Below are 23,260 nucleotides of genomic sequence, written 5' to 3' on the forward strand. Positions count from 1 at the left end.
TTTACACAATAAGGGAATGAGTTTGAAATAAGTAATGGAAATGTCAATTCTAAGGTAAATTAAATAGTTAACAGAGGTGATAGGAAGGAAAATATATTCCGTTATTAGTTGTAATGTTTTTAGGCTGGCAACTTGGCACCATAAAAAAATCCACTGCCAATCATTAACGGACCGGAGTTCCTCTCTGGCGACCCCTAACTGGGAAAAGCCGAAAGACATTATTATTTAATACTATTGGGCTTTTCTTCTCAAAGGTAGAAATGGTGTTAAAAATTTGTATAAATACCACCTTATATCATATAAGAGAGGTAGAAGTGTTAGGGACATGGTAGTACATACTTTGACCCCCCCCTCCCCCCAAGTGTCAATATAGGTAGAGCTAGAGGCACATGTGGCAAATGCTCCATATGGAAATGTGTTGATATCTTTTGATAAAATTAATGGGGTTAAGTTTAGCCCCTCAGCATTCTATAAAAGTACTACAAGAGGGGTGATATATGCAATTTCATGCTCATGTAGTCTCTTTTACATAGGTGAAACTAAAAGCTTTTAAACAGAAATTGCAGGAGCATATTACAAATATTAAAAACAACTTTGAGAATCCAGTAGCTATGCATTTTAATCTGATTCATTGGGGGGGGTTGCTGATTTAAAAGCATGTATTTTAGAACAAGTTATTGAAAGAGATGATGTCGTCTTAAATACACTGCTTTTTAACGAGACAATTTTTCTTCAGTTTGATACTTTGATTCCTAGGGGCTTAAATAAGGTATGTAATTGGAAATCCCTTTTGTGAATTGTCCAGCCTTGATTGGTTAATTAATTACTCTGGTTGATTTATGTATTTAAGAAGTTTGTGTTTTACTTTATGTATTGATTCCAAGAAGGCTGTGTTTTGTCGAGGCTCTAGAGTCTTCTTTTGGCTTTTCACGGTTAGGGGTCGCCACAGCGGATCACCTGTCTTCTCGTGACTGGCAGCAGAGTTTTATGGCGTCAAGTCGCCAACCCAGCGTACAACCTTCCACGAAGGCGCACACACGCACATACTCATGCCTAGGGCCAATTTAGAGTGTTCAATCCACCTACAGCATGTCTTTGGGATGTGGGAGGAAACCGGAGCACCCGGAGGAAACCCACGTGACCACAGGGAGGACATGCAGACTCTTCACAGAAGGCACCCCAGCCAAGGACCGAACCAGAGAACCTCTTGCTATGAGGTGACAATGCTAACCACTGCACCACTGTGGCCGCCCGCAGAGGCTCTAGAGTGATTTATATAAATTTTTTCTTCAGTGTACAGTTTGTTTATTGCCCAAAGTGTTTTTTTTACTCTTCCTTGTGGTTTTGGGTGTTTTTTTGTGGCGTGTCATTGTGGCATATTTTTCGTGAGGATTTGGCTGATTTCTCACAGAGAACTACACAGCAATCCAGTGTACCAGCAAGGGAATCGCTCCATGGAAGGCACTTCTGTAGCTTCGAGCATGAAGTCTTTAAGGTCCTGGGAAAGGCTGTTAGAAGGTAGAAACCGGAGGTCTACTAACCCGTTTCAAGGAGTGGGTAGAATTGAGGCAAATAATCTGGCACCAGATATTCGCGGTAGTATTGAATCTTTGAAAAGAATGTTAATGAAAGAGAATGCTGTGTACTTTAATATTTTAGGTCTAAGACGTTTAGACCCTGCTATTACAGCACAGGGCTTAAAGTTTGTGAAAAGCCCCACCACACCTTTCGAAAATAAGCATCCCACTGATGCACAATTTGAAGCCCATTGGACTGCTACAGCACAAAGGTGTGTAAAAGAGTGGCTTCAATTCCTGATAGCAAGATATGCAGTTAAAGAAAGGAAACTTGAGAAATTACTGCATCTTGCTTGAAGCTATCAGGAGAGCTTGGTGTTACCAGTTTTGAAAAAGTACAGTTTTGTACCTACCATAAATGTAGATGTCCGAACTGGATAGCATCTGCAGTCATAACAACTGGGTTGTCCTGTCGTCAGGCAGCCCTTCGGTCGGCCGGATTCCAAAGTCCGGGTCCGGCTTCGGCTGATGTCGCACTTCACCCGACGTCATCTCTGCTGGTCTTCGGGTATAAAGGCATCAGCCGACGCCATTTTCCTCAGTGTTTCTTGCCCCAGATGCCAGTTGCCCTCTTGGAAGGCTAAATTTTGGGTAAATGCCAATGTTTCCAAAAGACAGAAGGCAAACACAAAAAAATAAGCATGTATGTACATATATACAAACAAATACACCATAAGAGACTCCCCCCACCAGCTAGCTATTAGGAGGGTAAATACCCTAGGAGTACCAGAGGGGAAGGAGGGGGGGGTAATCCTGACTGCAGATGCTATCCAGTTCGGACATCTACATTTATGGTAGGTACAAAACTGTACTATGTCCTTCATGGATGCATCTGCAGTCATAACAACTGGGTAGAATACCATAGCCAACTAGGGGAGGAGGAAGAATAGATTATGGTGTGGTTAGGATCCCTTGCAGTACAGCAGTGGCAAACCCTGCTCGGGATCTGGAATACAGAGGTAGATTATAATGCTTGGCAAATGTATGCACGGAGGTCCAAGTAGCCGCCAAAATAATGTCCTTGGTTGCCACTCCTCGTAAGAAGGCTGTGGTAGTGGCTGTTGCCCTTGTAGAATGAGGCCTTATGTCCTATGGAATTGGTTTTCCATGGAAGGAGTAACAGAATCGTATGCAATTTCCTATCCATTTGGAGATTGTCTGTTTGGAAATTGCTTTTCCTTCCCTTCCTGTTGCATAGGCTACAAAAAGCTGGTCAGTTTTTCTGTTACTTTTTGTTCTGTCCAGGTAGTAGCGTAGCTGTCTATGTACATCCAAGGTATGCAGCATTCTTTCCCCTCTGTTTTGTGGGTTGGGGAAGAAGGTAGGTAGGTGGATTGCCTGGTTTAAAGACACTCTGGATACCACCTTAGGCATAAATGTAGGATTAGTCCTCATGGACACTCTATCTTGGTGGAAGATTAGGAAGGATTGTACTGCCATTAGGGCCTGAAGTTCAGAAACCCTCCTTGCTGAGGTTATTGCCAGTAGGAAAGCAGTTTTCCATGATAGATGCTGTAGGTCTGCTGTTGCTGCTGGTTCAAAAGGTGCAGTGTCAACTTTTCTAGCACAAAGTTCAAATCCCAAGCTGGCAATGGTGGTTTCCTAGGAGGTTTTACATTCTTGATCCCTCTGAGGAACTGCCAGAGTAGAGGATGTGAAAAGACAGGTGGATCAAAGCTGTATTCTGCTGAAATAGCTGATGCATGTATCTTGATGGAGGAATAGGACAGGCCTGTATGTAAAAGCTCTGCCAAGTACTCCAGAATGTTAGCAATATCTATATTCGACACATCTTTTCCTCTTTCAGCACTCCAAATGACAAACCTTTTCCATTTTCCTGCATAGTTCCTTCTTGTTGAAGGTCTGCGGGCTTCAAGGATAATGTCTTTAACCCTTTGGGAAAGATCTGGATTAGTTGCTGCTATGTGATGTTCCATGCAGTCAGTTGCAACGTTTTAGGTTTGGATGCATGATGCTGTAGTTGTTCTGAGTTAACATCAAAGGCATCAGGGTATTGACCAGATTTAGTCCCGTGAGACGCTCCACAGCAATGTGTACCAGTGTTCTCTTGGCCAGTTCGAGCTATCAGGATTATCCTTGGACGTTCCTCCTTGATTTTTAGTAATACCTTGTGTATCAAGGGAAGAGGTGGGAATGCATATGCTGTCAGACCTTTCCAGCTGAAGGAGAGCGAATCCACTTTCCATGCAAGTGGATGGAATGTCCTTGTGCAGAATTTCTTGAGCTGGTGATTGAGAGGGGAAGCGAACAGATCTATCTGTGGCATTCCCCATTTCTTTGAGATGGTCTTGAAGATGTCCGGGTGTAGCATCCATTCGTGAGCATCCGAGGTGGTTCTGCTTAACATGTCTGCTAGAGTATTCTCCTTTCCCGGTACAAATATTGCCTGTAACTGGATGTTGTAGCCGAGTGCCAGATTCCAAAGGTCCAAAGTCATTCTGCATAGGGGGTATGAATGAGTGCCTCCCTGTTTGTTGATGTACCACATGACTGTGGTGTTGTCTTTCCTTATCATCAAATGGCCTTCTTTGAGAAATGGTCTGAATTTTTGGATTGCCAGTTTTACTGCCAGCATTTCTTTTAGGTTGATGTGCAGGTGAAGCTGGTCCTGCGTCCACAATCCTTGTATGCATTTGTCCAGCATGTGAGCCCCCCATCCTAGGTCTGAGGCATCTGTTGTGATGGTTTGGCTTGCTTGATAGTTGTGGAAGGGTAGGCCTGGGTTTGACTGGCATGCTTGAGCCCACCATAGGAACTCCTGTTTTAGGCATGGGATTAGTGGAATTTCTGCTTCTAGGCTGTGCCTGTGTTGGGACCATAAATTCTTTAGGTACCACTGTAGTTTTCTCATATGCAGTCTGGCATGTGGAACCAAGATTATGCATGATGCCATGAAGCCCAAGGCCTGCAGAACTTTTCTTGCTGTTAGCTTGTTCTGTTTTGTTAGTGCCAAGAAGTAAAGAGGGAGTTCTTTTTGTTTTTCTGTAGTTAGGAATGCCATTTGTTTTACTGTGTCCAATTCCGCGCCCAAGAAGGTCCTTGTTTGGGATGGTATCAGCCTTGACTTTTGTAAATTGACTGTGTATCCCAGTCCTTGTAGCAAGTAAATGACCCTTTGTAAATCTGTTGTCAGCTTGCTTTTGTTGTCCCCTTGTAGCAGGTAGTCGTCCAGGTATGGATAAATTTGGATTCCCTGTAGTCTGCAGTGGGCGATTACTGATGCCAGGCATTTTGTGAATACTCTGGGCGCAGTAGATAAGCCAAAGGGCAATGCTGAGAATTGATAGTGCTCTGATCCTGCAAGAAATCTGAGGTATCTTCTGCAAATTGGTCGAATGGGGACGTGCAGGTATGCCTCCTTGAGATCTAGAGTTACCAGCCAACACTCCTTGCCCAGCATGGGAAGAAGTTGCTGTAGGGTCAGCATTTTGAATTTTGGGACAATGATGTATGTGTTTAAGGTGGACAGGTCTAGAATAGGTCTCCAACTTTTTTCCTTTCTTGGAACTAGGAATAGTCTGGAGTAGAATCCTTTGCCTTATTCTGTTATTGGTACTCTTTCCACAGCTCTCATCTTTGTTAATTGCATTATCTGCTGTAGAGCTTCTGTTTTTTGATTTGGAGGCAGGTTTGGCATTCCTCTTTTGACTGGTAAAGTGTGGAAGTGGAACCGATAACCTTGGTCTATGGTTTGCAAAATCCACTTGTCTTTTGTGATATAGTGCCAGTTCTTCGAAAATAAGGTTAATTTTCCGCCTAATGGTGCTGCTATTTGTTCCCTGGTAGGCGGAGTTAGGATCAAGTCACTGTGATTGTGCTGTTGTAGTGGTAGTGGCTGTGTCTGTGCCTCTGTTATTACCATGCCACTGTCGTCCTCTGTAGGCACCCCCTCTAGATTGATTTCTGCCTCTGGAGCGTCTATTCCTGCCCCTTTGGGATCTTGTGGAGTCAGGAAAGGACCAATTTTGGCAGGCCAGTTCCTGCTAAACCTTGGGGCTGAACCTGCAAGAAATCTTTAACCGTTTGTACAGATTTTGCCTTTTCTTCCATTTTCTTCATTACCTGCTGGGCAGGTGTACCAAACAAACTGGCCTTATCCATAGGAGCATCTAATAACTTAGCTTTAACATGATCCGGTAAGACCTGTTCCTTCAGCCATGCATGTCTTCTTATCACTGTGCCAGTCATGGCTGATCTAAATGAAGCCTCCAGTGCATCATAGCCACATTTTAAGGAATGGTTACTAACCTGTTGTATGTTATTTACCATTTCTAATACATATTTCTTATCTATAGAGTCATCAGAGGATAGCTTTTTAGTTAATTGATCAAGCATAAACTCTTGGTATTGTATCATGTGAAACTGACAGTTTAAAGCTCTAGCTGAGAGAGTAGCTGAGGTGTAAACTTTTTTGCCCCATCTGTCTAAAGACCTGGCTTCCCTTTCAGAAGGAATAGGGTTTTTTGCTGTGGTCGAGGCTACTGCCTTAAGCCCCTGGGATATAGTTTCGGGGTCTGCAAGTGGGGCCTTGTATAGGTGATGATGAGTGTCTGGCACCCTGTAAAATCTATCTGGTTTGGCAGGGGCTGGAGGTAAGGAATCTGGTGCAGTGCAGACATCATTAAATGCATCGTCCACAACAGAGAGGACAGGAGGTATAGCTAAGGGCCTGTGTTGTGGTAGGTGCAGAAAAGTCCTAAGTCTTTTTCTGGAATCTGAGAAATCCTGTTCCTGCCATTGGAATTGTTCTCGCATGGCATGTAAGGTTTCCCCAAAGGAGAATTCTTCTGGTGGAGAAGCAGCTGGAATGGATTCTTCAGCATCTGAGTCTTCATAATTGGAGAAAGGAGCCTCTGGCTGGTCTGTAATATCGAGTCATCCGCAGAATCATCAGAGGACACAGGCTCGGGGGGCTCTGCTCTAGGTCTCTTTTCTGGGGCTGAGAGGCCCTGTCTGGGTGAGATTGAGATCCCCTAATTAAGGATATTAAATCTTCTGCCAGAGTAAGCATTTGTGAACTAGAAGTGGGCCTGGTTGAGGGGGGTTTAACAGGCACTGATTTAGTAGATTTGGCTGCTTTAGCCCTGGCAAAGGCCTTAATAGACATGGCTGCAGGAGGCCTAGCAGCACCACGTGCTGGGGTAGAGACATCCAAAGGGATGGTGTCTGATAAGTCACTAGTAACCACTGTTGTAGGTAAAATTTCTGAGGCCGATTCAAGTAAAGTAGCAGGAACCTCAGTAGTAGTCATTGATTCGGCTGTACTTTGATCAGTTTTCTCGGTTTCGGCCGAAACAGAGACACTCGCGGTTTGCTTAACCATGGTTTCAGCCGAAACCGCGGACCCAGTGTCGGTCTTTTCTTTGCGTTTTTTAACAATTTGGGTAGTCGGAGGATCCGACGGCATAATGTACGCAAAATCTTAGCCGAAAAACTGTTCAGCAAACTCCAACCGACGCCTAAGCGTTAGTCGGTTGAATGAAGCACAGGCCGAACAGGCTGCTACGTCGTGGTCTGGGCCTAAACAAGGCAAACAGTAAGAGTGGAAATCTTTATGAGGTATTTGTTTCCCACAAGTTAAACAGTTATTGACTTTTTCTGACATCAGCTGAGGCAAGAAAGAGTCCCCAACGGGTACTTAGCTTTAGAAGTCTTGAAGTAGTATTCGGTAGTAGTAATCTCTGGATCTGACCGACCGGCACTTGCGAACAGCTTCTGCTTGGCGCACGCGCAAGAAAGACGGAGGAAAATGGCGTCGGCTGATGCCTTTATACCCGAAGACCAGCAGAGATGACGTCGGGTGAAGTGCGACATCAGCCGAAGCCGGACCCGGACTTTGGAATCCGGCCGACCGACGGGCTGCCTGACGACAGGACAACCCAGTTGTTATGACTGCAGATGCATCCATGAAGGACATCTGCTGTTTTAACAGCAAACTGGAAGAGGTTTCGGGTGATGTAATCAAAAGGAAGATTAATTAACTTGAACGGGATCTCCGTGACTATAGTTCAGGAACAGCCTTTAAGAAGCTTACCGATCAGAATAACTGGGGAAGTTATGTAGCTACTTCCAGTAAGTGGAAAACTGAGTGAGTGTTTCTTTTGCTTCTTCAGAAGCTACGAAGAGTAAAGGTGAATCGGAAGGTGAAGACCAAGGTTATCCTCTGTTGCCACAAACAAAACAAACGAATGACTGGAGGGATAACAATTTTCATGGCCCGGAAAGATATGGAGAACAGCAGAATGGAGAATATAGTAACTATGGGAAGAGAACACGTTACGTCGGTAACAAGGAGGGACAATTCTACAGGTATAACAGCAAGAAAACCAAGTACTGACATTCAAAATGTTTGATGTATTGTTACACAAACTACTGTAAGGGATTCCAGTAATGTAGTTGTAAATTTATCAAATACTTGTCTTTCTGAGGCTGAACTTCCAGTCCTGCAATGAGGACTGAAGTTTATACCAACGGCTTTGCCTAGGCAATATGTCTTGCAAATGGACTTGTTTCATCTTTCTAGGAAGTTGCATTTATTAGATTTCTTTGACTCTAAAACAGAGGTATGTGAAGAAATTATGTCTATTTCATCAGAAAGTGAAGATAATGACTGTGAAATGTTTTTTTCCTGTGATGCTTCTTTTGATTCTGTAAATACAAACGCTTATTGTTTGCTAATCAGATGTGCCGTGTAAAAGCAAATTTATTCCTGCTTTTCGTGATGAGAATGTGCAGCAATTTTCAGTGATGGTTAGGCATGCTTTTAAGACCAAATTACAGGATTTTTTTGTCGGAAAAAATAAAGTACAGTTTAAGAACAGCAGTAGAAGTCAAGAGACCAGCAAGAACTGCACATAAGAAATGTAGTCCAAGTAGTCACCACCGCAGCTGCTATAATCCACAAAAGTCTTTTATTAACACAGCTATTGAGCGCTTTCGTCTTAGAGAGAGACTTCACCAGAATAACAAAGAAGGCATAAAAAAAGGCAGTTTAAATACTAACATCAATTAAAATTCCACCAATGAAATGTTAAATGTAATTCAAAACCTTCACACATCAATTAATTAAAAAAGCCTGGATAGGATCACCACAAAGCAGCTTTTTGCAGCATATATTAAACAATGTAATGGTTCAATATGTTTAACCAAACTTTTTTTTTAAACATATATACCTTATAGTTTGCTATATTTTATCTGCTTTTTCATCTAATATAGGAACAATAGAAATTGCACCACTCAAGCCTGGGGGGAACATTGCATCTAATCTAAGCTGACATTCTGTTTCTTTTTCTTTAAAATATTTTTCCAGTCCCCCCCCCTATCCAATTTAATAATTTCCATTATCCCAAACAAAAACTTATCAAAGTTAGAAAAAGTCTGAGAATGTTTATACAGTACACTATTCTGCTTCCCATTTTCAATATAATTTACATGTTCATATATTCTACATCTTAAGGGACGTTCGGGTCTTGCTTACATAAAAGTAAAAACATGTGGCACAAACACTTAAATAGACCACTTTTCTAGTCTTACAGTTACACTTTTTAAAGTAAACTCTGCTATGCATTCTGTTGTTTAGGGTAATTGATTTTTCCTTAAAAATAAAGGGACACTGACTGCAAGCTCCACAAGGCCTTGTACTGGCATCTATTGTACTAGAACAGTCTATTCTATGTTCCAGGAGCTTCTTGAAGTTTGCTCCTGTACTATATACAAATTTTGTTTTTTTACCCACCTTATCACAGGCATATTTATTTACCCTAAATATGTTCCAATTGGAATTCAAGGCATTCTTAATCGTTTTAGTAAGATGGTTTTATTTTAAATGATGCAATTTCTATTGTTTCTATGTTACATGAAAAAAGCAGATAAAATATAGCAAACTATAAGGTACATGTGTTTTAAAAAAAAGTTTGGTTAAACATACTGAACCATTACATTATTTAATATATGCTGCAAAAAGCTGCCTTGGGGTGATCCTACCCAACCTTTTTTAAATTAATTGATGTGTGAAGGTTTTGAATTATATTTAACATTTCATTGGTGGAATTTTAATTGATGTTAGCATTTAAACTGCCTTTTTTATGCCTTCTTTGTTATTCAGATGAAGTCTCTCTTTATTGAGACGAAAGCACTCAATAACTGTGTTAATAAAAGACTTTTGTGGATTATAGCGGCTGCGGTGGTGACTACATCTCGTGTGCAGTTTTTGCTGGTCTCCGACTCTTATTGCTGTTTTTAGTTTTGGTTTCCCAGTCCAAGTTCCATCATGAACTCTCTCGATTCTATTCATACCCCTGAGGGGGAGGGCGCAAATTTGGAGTTTGCACTTTTGAAGGAGGAGGTATAGCAGCTTAGAGGAGAACATACCAAGCTCATTGAGTTATTTTCCCCAAAAAGAAAGTGTTAATGGCTCTTGTTTTTTGACCAGCAGTGGTACTAAAGGGCCTGTTTTTCAACTTGGTGATGAGAGCTTCAGTGGGTTGTCAAGGCAACGGCTGTCTTATTGGCTTACAGAATCACGTGATCGGACAACAGCATGGTGAACACCAGGAGAATGTCATGGCGTCCAAACCGCAGAGAAATACAGAGGAAGGGTTTGGTGCGTGTTCTAGAGAGTTTAATATGGAAAATGTATGGCTGACGTGTTCCAGGAACATACAGGATGACTGTGCATCCAAAGAAGGTATTGTACTCACTTTTCCTGGGGGTTTTATCTCACAAAGTGAGGGTAACGGCTTTAATAGTCACAATGATGCTGGTTCTTGTATACAACAAGAATGAAGTGTTTCCAATAGGTCTAATGGATATACTTTTGGGGAGAAAGACAATGTTAATAGCAGATACATGAATCTGGTAGCCAAACAATTTAATTTTGGACAAAACAATGGCAATGCACCCTACAACTCTGCTTTGGGTGCAATACGCAGTAAAAATGACAATTTTGGTTCTATAAAGGACATGATATATTTCTTTGAAAAGAGACTTTTTAAACTAAAGACACTGGATATGGATATAGCATATGTTAATGAATGTTTGCAACTTAAAATTGTTCCACAAGGTTTAAGAATGTTTAAATTTCCTTTTGGTATTAACTACAATTCAGAAAGTACTGAAGAGTTTTTGTTGCATTTTTTGATGATGTTTGTTTGAATCTTGTCAAAAAGACTTATTTTATGAAAAGCAAATAACTATGTTAGTCCAGGAAGTTGAATCCTTGGATGGCAAAATAAGACTAGATTTAATGTTTCCCCAATATACCAGTTTATATTTTAAAATTCTTGATAAGATCGAAAGGAGATGTAACAACACAAGTCATAAAAAGAAACACAAATTAGACAGGGACATTAAACAATACAACAAACAGGTATATCCTGTTGGGAGAATACTTGATACACACAGAGGTAGTGAGAATCAGAAATTAAGTTTGGACTATCAGGGTGGTGGTAATGAACAGCAGGATTTTCCAGGGGTGAGACGCTCAGACAGACTGGCTCAAAGGTACACGGAGAGTGGGGAATATGGCAGGAGTTACTACCCCAAGATAGGGAGAAAGAACAGTTACAGACAGAATAACAGCTACAGGAATTCGATGAACCCACCAAAATTGTGTGTACGTCTGAGGGTTTTACTATTTATAATTACTCAGATAGGGTAATTTCAAAAGAATATTTCAGTTTGCCATCGAAAGGGGTCAAATTTATTCCTGAAAAGAGGGGCAATTTAGTGGAAGATCTTGTGGCCTTATATATGACGAAATTAAATCTCAGTATTTTTTTTCTACTAATGAACCATCCAACCCCTTGAGTGAAAATACAGAAAGTAGAGCAGGTACACCCAAAAGAAGTGTATTTAATCCATCACTACATCCTTTATTGGATACATATGAGAAAATGGTCATGGAAGACATTTACGACATTCATTTAAGTGATACAAAAATACCTTTGAACCTTACCAAAAGAGAATATACTTTGTTAATGGAACTTAGGAAGGATGATTCAGTTTGCATTATGACCTCAGATAAAGGTGGGGGTATTGTACTTTATAGGGCGATGGATTATTCTAATGTGATGCAGGAAATGTTATTTGATGGTACAACATATGTAGGGGTCTCAAAAAAAATCAGATAAACATCGCCTATTCACATATCGATTCATTTTTAGAAGAATATCGTATAAATCAGAGAAAAGATGTGGAGGACCATAATTTTTTTGTACAATAAAAAAACATTATTCCTGTATTCCTTCTCATACCCAAAGTCCATAGAAATACTGAACCCCCCCCCCTCCCCGCTTATAGGCCCACAGTTGCAGCAAGTGGGTCTAAGACACATCCACTAGCAGTATATGTGGATTTGTGGATACAATATGTGGTGAAGAAAACTGAAAATCTAATGAGAGACTCATGGGACTTTTTGGGTCATTTAAAGAATGAATTATGGAAGGAAGACTTGATTTATCTAACAGTAGATGTGAAAGATTTATTTACTGTTATTCCTAGAGTAGATGGGAAGCATTTATTTGAGGAGGCCTTGTTTCGTTTTTCCGACCTTGCACATGACCAAATCACACTTATATGTGAAATTATGAGTATAGTCCTAGAAAATAATTAAATTTATTGTGAGGGCGAGTTTTATCAGCAAATTAAAGGGGTAGTGATGGGGCGGATTGCACCCCCGTATATGCAAAGTTAGTACTGTTGGGATGGGCGACCAACCATGTATTCCAATGCCCTTTTTGGCATAGAATTAGAATGTATGCCAGATTTCTGGATGATATTTTTATTTTGTGGGATGGACCTAGTACTGAGGTTGAACAATCTGTACAATACCTCAATAATACTACAAAATTTCTAAAATTTACATGCAAGTTTGATAGTTCAGGTATCAATTTTTTAGATACGTATTATCTTCCATGACAATAGTGGTTTTAGATCAAGGATTTTTCAAAAGGAAACTTCCTGAAATTCTTATTTGCATTTTCAAAGCAACCACCCTATAACTCCAAAAAGAAGTACTATGAAGGGACAAGCTATCAGGGTAGCACGCATGACATCACATCATGATGTAAAAAGTGAACTAGATACAATCTGTGGTATGTTCCAGGAGAGGGGATACCCCAAAGAATGTGTTATGGAAATAACAGATGAAATAAATAAAAAATTGGGGTACTGTTTACAAACCACTGTTGGGAGTGGGTTTGGCCCCATCCAATACTGAATGTAAGATTGACACTAACAAGGTCTTATATGAGAAAGCATGTGTGTTACAATACATTCATCTTACTAAAACGATTAAGAATGCCTTGAGTTCCAACTGGAACATATTTAGGGTAAATAAAGAGGTCTATGATAAGGTGGGTAAAGAACCAAAATTTGTATATAGTACAGGAGCAAAGTTCAAGTTGTTCCTGGAACATAGGATAAACAGTTCTAGTACAATAGATGCCAGTACAAGGCCTTGTGGAGCTTGCAGTCAATATCCCTTTATTTTTTAAAGTAAAAATTCATTACCCTAAACAACAGAATGCATAGCAGAGTTTACTTTAAAGAAGGCAATTGTAAGACTAGCAAAGTGGTCTAAGTATTCGTACCACATGTTTTTACTTTTATGTGGGCAAGACCGAACATCCCTTAAGATGTAGAAAATATGAACATGTAAATGATACCAAAAATGGGAAGCAGAATAGTGTACTATATAAACATTCTCAGACTTGTTCTAACTTTGATAAGTTTTTATTTGGGATAGTGGAAATTATTAAATTGGATGGCAGGGGGGAGACTGGAAAAATATTTTAAAGAAAAAAGAAACAAAATGGCAGCTTAGGTTAGCTGCACTGTTCCCCCAGTCTTGAATGATGCAATTTCTATTGTTCCTATGTTACATGAAAAAGCAGTTAAAATATAGCAAACTATAAGGTAAATGTGTTTAAAAAAAAAAAGTTTGGTTAAACATATTGAACCATTACACTGTTTAATATATGCTGCTTTGTGGTGATCCTATCCAGGTTTTTTTTAATTAATTAATTGATGTGTGAAGGTTTTGAATTACATTTAACATTTCATTGGTGGAATTTTAATTGATGTTAGTATTTTAAACTGCCCTTTTTATGCCTTCGTTGTTATTCTGATGAAGTCTTTCTTTATTGAGATGAAAGCACTCAATAACTGTGTTAATAAAATACTTTTGTGGATTATAGCAGCTGCGGTGGTGACTACTTGGACTACGTCTCTTTTAAAGTACAGTTTAACTTAAGTAAAAATGAATGGAAGGCATTGTTAATTTAAGTAAGAGATGGGATGTAGCTGTTAAACCATCAGAAAACGGCCAAAAGTTTGTGGTACTTCATCATACACAATATTTTAAAATGTGTATGGATCATTTGCTGGATGAAACTATTTATAAAGTTATTGAGGAGGTAGAATACTATAAAGTGATGGAAAGTTTTAAAGAATTATTATTTAAAGGCTACAATTTGGGTTACTTTACAAAACATGTTGTGGAGGTAAAGTTTCAAATAGAAGGCAGTTCTTTAGCCAAATTCTATTGTTTGCCTAAAATTCACAAAAGCATGGTTTCACCTCCTGGTCACCCAATAGTGGCAGCTGATAAATATTTTCTACATGGTATAAAAAAATGATTACATTCTTATCTTCTTAAGTATGTGGTGAAACTGGAATCCTATATTAAAGACTCATTTGATTTCTTAGAGAAAAGTTAGAGTTGTTAAATGTGAAACATTATTTTTGGATTGTTATTCACGTTAAAAGTCTTTACACCAGTATTTCACATAATGTAGGTTTAGAAGGTGCAAGATTTTTTCCTGGTACTAGTCCAATGAGTAACTGTTTATTGAATTATTACATTTTTGCTCAACTAACAATTTTTTAAAATTTAAATCACTATTTATCACCAGTTGCAAGGCATGGCCATGGGTGCATCTTTTGCACCCATGTACGCCAATTAAGTTATGGGTTTATTTTGAAGTTGATTTTTTTTATATAAAATGGACTTCTATAGGAAGTCTGTAATTTTTATGGTAGATTATTTGATGATTTGATTTTTTTTATGGGGGGAGTGAAGATTTAGTTGAGTCTTTTGTTAGAGATTTGGACAACAATTGTTTTGGCCTAAGATTTGATGGTTTACAAAAAGGAAAAGTTACTTTCCTGGATTTGGTGTTAAGACATAAGTGAAAATAAGGTAAATACTACAATTCATAGGAAGGTTGATGATATTGCACATTTTCTTGACAGCAAAAGTTGTCATCCCTCATGTGTACTTTATGCTTTACCATATAATGAACTACTGAAGGTCAGTAGGTTATGTAGTAATCCTGAAGTACTACAGAATGAAATAATTTACACATGTACTGCTTTTAAACAAAGAGGCTATAGTGAAAATTTGATAATAGTCTTTAAAGAAGTCATTTACACCATATGAGAACGAGTATGAAATAAGTAATAAAAATGTTAATTCTAAGGCAAATGAAGTAGTTAACAGAAGTGATAGGAAAATATATTTTGTTACTAGTTATAATGTTTTTAGTCCTTAAGTAGGGAACTTTAACTACTATTGGGATTTTCTTCTCAAAGGTAGAAATTGTGTTAAAAAATGTATAAATACCCCTTTACATCACATAAGAGCGGTAGAAGTGTTAAAGACATGGTAGTACATCATTTGTATGACCCTCCCCCCAAAAATGTTAATATAGGTAGAGCTAGAGGCATATGTGGCACTAGTCCCTGTGGTAAGTGCTCCATATGCAAATATGTGTTGATATTTTGTGATAAAATTAATGGGGTTAAGTTTTGCCCCTCAGCATTCTATACATGTACTACAAGAGGGGTAATGTATGCAATTTCATGCTTTTATGGCCCACATTATAGAAAAGGGTTAAGACCCACTTGTCTTAGGTAATGCTTTGCCAAACTGGAAGACCATGAGAAAACCTTAGTCTTTTTTATATAGGTGAAACTAAAAAAAGCTTTTAAACTGTGACTGCAGGAGCATATTAGATATTAAAAACAACAATTTTTAGAATCAAGTAGCTTATGCGTTTTAATTTGATTCCGGGGGGGGGGTTGCTGATTTAAAAGCATGCATTTTAGAACAGGTTATTAAAAGAACTGATATTTTAAAAAATAAATTGCTTTTTAAAGGGAGAATTTTTAATCTTAAGTTTGATACTTTAATTCCTAGGGGCTTACATAAGGAATGTAATTGGAAAGTCCTTTTGTGAATTATCTGACTTTGGTTAATTGCTTAATTATTCTGGTTGAGTTATGTATTTAAGAAGTGTGTTTTTTACTTTATGCATTTGACTCCAAATGTGGCTGTGTTTTGCCGAGGCGCTAGAGTGATTTATATTAAATTATTTTTTCTTCAGTGTGCAGTTCAGTTATTGGCCAAGTGTTTTTTTTTTTATTCTTACTTGTGTTTTTTGGTGGGTTTTTTTTGTCTGCAGAGCAAGCATATGGAAGGTGGGTATTTGTAAGAAAGGGTTGAAGTGGTAGAGATCCAGGATAGGTATCCATGGTCCATTTTTCCTTGGTACTAGAAGAGTCTGGAATAAAAGCCCTTTCCCTGTTCTGCCTGAAGGGGCTGTATGGTTCCTTGAGAAAGGAGGCTGTCAATGACTGGCTGAAACAGGGGGAGCTGGTCTTTACGTGGCAGTAGAATGACTCTCCAAGAAGGAGGAATGATCCAGGTCATGAAATTTCCATTATAGAAAAGGGTTAAGACCCACTTGTCTTAGGTAATGCTTTGCCAAACTGGAAGACCATGAGAAAACCTTAGGAATAGGGAATGGAGTTTGGAGGTGTGGACAGCAAAGGCAGGTAAGTCACAAACTACATGTTCTGCCTCAAAACTGAGGTTTTTGGGCAGGAGTCTGAGCAGGCTTGGAAGGGGTCTGTTGCTTCCTGGTGCTCTTTCTGCTCTTAGAATGGGGCGGGGGGGGTGGATCAGAGTGTTTTCTAATGAACTGTGTTTTGGTGGGGTACTTCCTATGAAATCTGGGGATAGGGGAGAAGAACAAGTGTTTGAGGTCGTGGAATTCTTTCCCCTTTTGTTGAATGGTCTTGAATAGCTCAGCCACTTTATCCCTAAAAGGGCAAAGTTATCCAGGGAACCGTCCAAGAGTTTGGCCCTAATATCATCAAGCAAGAGATGTAGTCCTAACCATGAGTACCTTCTAAAGACTGAGGCAGAGGCTGCAGATCTGGCAGAGGCTTCTGCCACATCATAGCTGCATCTAACTGAATATGACTTGAGAAGATAATGAGATAAGGCTAGATATTTGAGCCTTGGCAGGTGCGTCAGGGAGGTCTGTCAAAAGCTTACTGACCTGAGCCAAAAGGGCCAGGGCATACTTGAACATGTTTCTGGTAATTTACTTCCCTAAAGGCCAATGTAGCAGAATTGTAAACTTTTTTGCCAATGCGCTCCATTGCCTTACTGTTCTCGTCTGTGTGAAGGACAGAGGTGGAGGGAAGCAGTCTGGATGGTTTATCTGCAGAGACAGAGACAGTGCCAGGGTCTGCAGCAGGGCATTGAATCAGGAATTTAGCCCCTTCAGACTTTATAGAATCTGTCAGGCCTTCGAGGGGCAGGTAATTTGGGAATCTGCATTCACACAGACCCCACCTGAAAGCATAGAAGAAGGCTGGTACAACTGGAAGAATGGCAGAAGGAGCAGAAGTGTCCATCTGCAAGAGCTCATAGTATCTTTTTTGGACCTCTGACATTTCACAGGAATCCCACTTAAAACATTCTCTCATTTTTTAGATGGTCTCACCAAAGGTGAGGTCCTCTCCTGGGTAGTCTGTCTCAGCAGAGTCCTCCTCTGGGGAATAATATCCAAGAGGGGAAGGCATCTGGGATACACAGGAAAGAGAAATCCTCCTAAGAGGAGTCTGAGTATCCACGTCTTTAGGCTGAAGTGAGTGTCATCAACCTGAGGCCTAGGACTAAGGAGAGGTGGGGGAGCTGACGAAGAAGCATGCATAGCCGGTCTTAGGGTCATAAAAACATTAAATAGGCTCTGGGAAAAGGCCTGTCAGTCTGGTTGGCTTTCTGCAGGAGGGGAAACATGTTTAGTCTTTTGCTTCTTTTTTAGGGAAGGCCTAGAAGGCTTAGGGGCTAAGGTGGGCCAAGATTCAGCCTGTCTGGATGAGCGTAACAAGCCTAGGTTTCCCCTCATAGTCGGCATCTGACATCTGCAAGACTTCCACAGAGTGCTTTCCACCCTAGGTTCTGCGGCCTCACGAAAGGTACCAGTTATACCTATTTTGGCAGATTCCAAACGTTCTTCCAGGCAAACATCAACCACAGGAGGGACGTAGGGGGGAGGAGGTGCAGCAGCAGGTTCAGGCCTGGAAACTTTTCCTTCTTAGGTGGCTCTACGGTCTGACTGGATGGCCGCCATCACTAGCACCCAGCGTTCAAGATGCTAGTTTTCTAGGTAAATATTAAGGGTGTGCAGACAACTGCAGAGTGTCTTAGGTATGAAGGCCTGACAGTGCAAGTTTGATGGTCATGTGTAGGCCCCTAAGCAGAAAAGGCAGCGCTTGTGGGCATCCTTATTGAGGATCTGATGTCCGCACCTGCACTTTCCTTTCCTGGATGACATGAACCTAAACAGGTATGCAGTGACTCAAAAGAAACAGAAAAAATGGCCCTAATGGGGTACTTAATTCGAAGATTCGATGGCAGGAAGAGCTGACATTCAAATGGACATCACTTTTATGGCCGACATTCCCTCGACCAATGTCAGACATCCCACGTACCTAGCAGTGACTAGAAGCTTTTGTATACTGGCTGGACATTCGGGTAGCTAGCAGAGGATAACCCAAGGGTTTGGAATACTGCAATAGAAGAACAGAAGGAGATCTGTAGATGCCATATGCACCACAGTGACAGCAACACCCAGTCTGGGAGTAGAGTTTGCCCAACTGCCATCATAGAGAGAGAGAGACCACTGTATAGGTTTCATGTGTGAATGTGAAGTACCCTTGGAACTGTGGCATCCATGTGTCACAAAAGTTTGAGGATATTGCAAACTGTGGCTCTCCAGTGAGCAGCATGTATGTTTTTGAAGGATTTGTGGCTTTGTCTGAATCAGGACTGCTCTTAGCAGTATCAAAATGCGTTTTAGGAAGATGATGCACTACGCAGGGGTCAACCATGACTTGCACATACAGACGATAATCACAAGGAGGTTGAGCAGTCTGGTTAGTGACTGAACTTCTGCCAGCAACAGCAGACGAGTTGGTGCATCTAAGAGCAGTATGGAAACATCTTTATATCCTGAAGTCTACAGTGAGCTGCAACTACCACAATGCACTTAATACAGAAATGGAAGATTATGTTGAGAACAAGAAACAGGTTTCTGAAACGGTAGTTTTCAGCTCTGCCTTGAAGCAGAGATACTGATTTGATCTTTACGTGCAAGAATCTACAGAATTCATCTAGTCTCCTCTAGCTAGGCATGGGATGACAGCTTGCATCTTGACCAGTAGTAAGTTAGCATGTTGAAACTGGTTCAGGATGAACTCTAATATGCTCTGAGGTCCTGGGACTTTGGCACCAAAAAGAATCTTGAGTAGAAACCTTGGCCTCTTTGAACTAGTGGGATCTCTTGGACAGCTATCGTTTAGAAGCATTTACCTCATGTACTGCCCATTTCTCCTGATGGACTGCAGCATCTGACAGGGCTCTTCTGTGGGGCTTGAACTTTACGACTAGAACCTTCTAACCTTTGGAGATACTCTTATCCAACTATCACTCGTAATGGAGAAATACCGGGATTCATAGAGGGTCAAACTTCCCCCGACAATCTCCAAAGGTTGGCTGTTGCAGAAAGCTTGAGGGGGGCTTGCTGAACCATCATGAACAGATTGCTGTCCACCGACACCCCTTTCCTCTGCCACTCAGGAGACCTTTAACTCAACCTTCACACGTTGTCATTCTGGTAAAGCTACACCCAACACTAGGTCCTCTGTGCTCTCAAAATGCCCACCGAGGAGATGGAATTTGACCACCACAGCTGTGGAGATCTTTCCCTACTCTTCCATGTATTTTTAGCTGTCTTTTCGCTTCAAACAGAAAGACTCCTGTAAAAATGAATCCATATTGTTCACCTCTATATCCACTACAAAATCTAAAACCTGGAGCCAGACATAGAAGTACATGGTAATGCTGGCTAGCGCAGCACTAGTTAAATCCTAGCCACATGGTCCACGTGGTTCATGAACAATGAGGTCATACACCTCTTTGCTGTGCTTCATCATGGGGCCTGATGACTTGATCCTAAAGACTCTATCAAGGTAGAACATATCCGTGAGATACTACACGACTGGGGGCCCCTAGCCTACTGGGGAATAAAATCACTGGACATAAGTAAAATCATACCTGACACGATGCTGTGAGTTTGAACTTCAAATGTTAATTACATAAACAAGTATCCTACACTACAAGAAAGCAGGCATGTGCTTGTCACAAATGGAAATATTTACTGCAACACTAACTCACATCTACAGCTCCAAACTACTACAAAACACTAATACTTACTTTTGCTGGATCCTTAATATCTTCAGTTCCTGGTGGAATGTCATCTGCTGAAGAATCACCACTGTTCATGTGATCATTTGCAGCGGCCAGTTCTCTCCTCAACCTCAGAAACTCTTCTACTGTCACACAGGCCTTGGGAAGATTATTCTGAATATGTTCTTTGAACCTGGTTCACAAAATACAAAATGTATTTCTGAAACATGCAAAGATACAAATCACAATCTAGCCATAGGATTTAAAGTGTACTCCACAAAATCTAACCTAAACTAAAACTGTTTTGTCTCTGAAATAACGTCCTGTACATTCTTCTTGCTAGTTATTATGACAATTATGTAGTATTTAACTGGCCTGCAACAGCGTACAATGGTATCCATGTCTTAGGTTTGTAATAGTGTACCATGGTATCTGTGTGTGTTAAGTGATTTCCTCTAATGTTCCTCAGTCCTGTTAAGCTGCCTAAGTTTGCAAGGATTCTAACCACACCCTTACATTCCTTTATTGATATTGTAGTAATCCTCTAGTAGAACTGGTGTGTGCCCCAAGAAAGTGTATTGTAGGACAAGCCCAAGTCAAAATGTTAAACAGAGGTCTCATCTGCTTGAGTTGGTTGTAGGTCAGGTCGATGTACAAGACCACATGGCACCTACTGAGGACAGTAAGGGTCCTTTACTTAAATGCAAAAAAAAAAAATCTCTCTTATTTACAAAATATTTACATATGCACACACACATTCATAATTTCCTATATAATCATGCTAAATTTTCATCCTTATTAGACTCCCATTCCTTTTTCCATAACCACCATCTGATTTTACTTAATACTGTTGCTAAAATCTATTTACCATTAAACAATTTCATTTAATCTTTCATTCCATATAACCCATGCAACATAAAATAACTTATCTATTCTTTCAACATATTCTTTACTTCTATTCTTATAACATCCACATTTAATCATGACCATGTTTATCAACTTCTCTTTATATCTTCAAAAGCATCTTTACGTAGTTTTCCCCATAACTTTTTTACTTTTACATTTCAAAACATGTTCCATAGTTTATTCTTCTTGACAATGTAAACATATTTATCACTTTTCTTTTTTTTTTTATGGCATATTTCCTTTTACTGGCAATTTAACTATTACCAGTCTCCACAAAAAATCTTGACATTCTTTGTGATTACACCATTTGCTTATTTTTATAGCTTTAATATTTTCATCCGTTAGATTTTCACATGGTTTTACACAGTAATGTTTTATCATTACATTCTTATCTCACTTTTCTATATTTTTCCACATCATTTTTTATTTTCCAGAAAAAAATATTCTTGATAATGTTTAATTTCTTCATTTATATACTCTTGCTCTTTTAATCTTTTTTTTACCATACCCCAAAATTTATCATAGCTATATTTATACAGTTCTACTACTAATCTCTCATCTTCATTTATCCACTTTAACACTTTGTATAAATTTAGTGAACAAGTATATACCCCAAACTTCTTTTATTTACATATAAATTCTTCTTTTACTGGACTTAACCTAGAACCTTACATAAAAAATCATCTGCAATAATTCCTTTAAAAACACTGTTGGCAACATAAATACACTTCTCATCAGTACTGAATTAATCAAATAAGCCTTTTTCTGAATGACAATTTATAGGCTCTCCAGAAAAGATGTTTGTTTTATTTCTTCTATTTTTCCCAACTGAATTCTACTTAGTTCCAAATGTTATACCAAACACAGAATTTTTTTTTCAATGTAAAATATATACCCCCGATCTTTACTACATCACCTAAACCTTTACTTTTCTCTCTACTTACGGCAATCCTCATCACCCCTAAACACTCAGTTTTGCAAAGTACTCCTTTTATTCAAATTAAATTTTTTTGCAATTATTATAATGTCACCCTCGTATGTTAACATAACTACAATTTTTAACAATTCATTTGTTAAACCCCAACTCCTCCGTTCTGTAATTTATTTCACATACTACCACATCCATAACTGACACAAAGAGCATATAACTCATCGGGCATCCCTATCATACACTACTCTTCATATGCACCTCTTGGCTTAACCAGCCATTTAAAAGTTATTTCTACTTTAGTATTACTATATGCTGACATGCATAATGTCCTAACTTCTTGGCTTAACCAGCCATTTACAAGTATTTCTACTTTATTATTATTATATACTGACATACATAATTTCCTAACTTTTGCACTTATATTCTTTCATTATTACCCATAAGATTTCATGTCCAATTGTGTCAAATGCCTTAAGGTTTCCTGCCATGAATTTCACTTTTTTTCTGTTCATAAAGATCATTCACAATTTCTCTATTAATAATTCTTGACAACCCTTCCCCTTTATACTATATATGCTGTCTTCCACAATATTTCCCATTTTAGTTTCAAATCTCTTTTGTATTTTCTTTTTTTCATTGAGAAATGCTTGATGTATATATATTTTTTCAAACTCTTATCGAATTATCACTTGTGACAAAGGCACATTTACATTCATATAAAAGTAATCAAACTATATTAACATAACAAAGACTATACTTCACATATATTGCTATGTATCATATAAACTAATCAACATTACATACATTTTTTCAATTCCTGCCTTATTTTTTAAACAAGAAACATCACTTACTACATAGGTAATCCTACATTTACATAAATGAAAACAAACCACACAGACGCACATTCCCTTAAAGATCTTATAATCATTATTACTGAATACTATTTGTCTCCAGTTTAATTATCTTCCTTCTTCCATAAGAACTTAAGTATTCCACTACATAATTCTTTATACATAAAACCTTCATTTAACCCAGTGGTGCGCAACCTTTTTGTGGGGAGGGCCACTACATGAATTCTTAATGCATCTGCGGGCCACCTCAAAACACAGTAAGTTGTTACGAGTTAACAAAAGGTACAAGTGATTGGCATTTATACTTAGGACAGCACAAATAATGTTCTTCTCCTGCTGAATAAAACCATACTGCTCCGTCCAGTCATCATGAAATTGCCCGTTTTCTACATCAATTTTATGTTTAACTTTATTCTGGCTTGCAGCCATG

The 23,260-nt window shown here is 39.3% G+C and overlaps 1 protein-coding gene across 2 annotated transcripts in view; it reads right to left on the reverse strand.

The window, feature by feature from the left end:
• The window catches only part of PRPF39 (pre-mRNA processing factor 39), a 1,439,843-nt gene that overhangs the window by 876,512 nt on the left and 540,071 nt on the right, over positions 1-23,260 (reverse strand). For both annotated transcript variants that reach the window (XM_044074271.1, XM_044074272.1), the window contains exon 5: positions 20,170-20,335. In XM_044074271.1, the coding sequence (XP_043930206.1) occupies positions 20,170-20,335 (166 nt within the window). The remainder of the gene's footprint in view (positions 1-20,169; positions 20,336-23,260) is intronic.

Source organism: Protopterus annectens, chromosome 6.part0, assembly GCF_019279795.1.
Source record: "Protopterus annectens isolate FY-2018-M chromosome 6.part0, PAN1.0, whole genome shotgun sequence".
Taxonomy (NCBI): Eukaryota; Metazoa; Chordata; order Ceratodontiformes; family Protopteridae; genus Protopterus; species Protopterus annectens.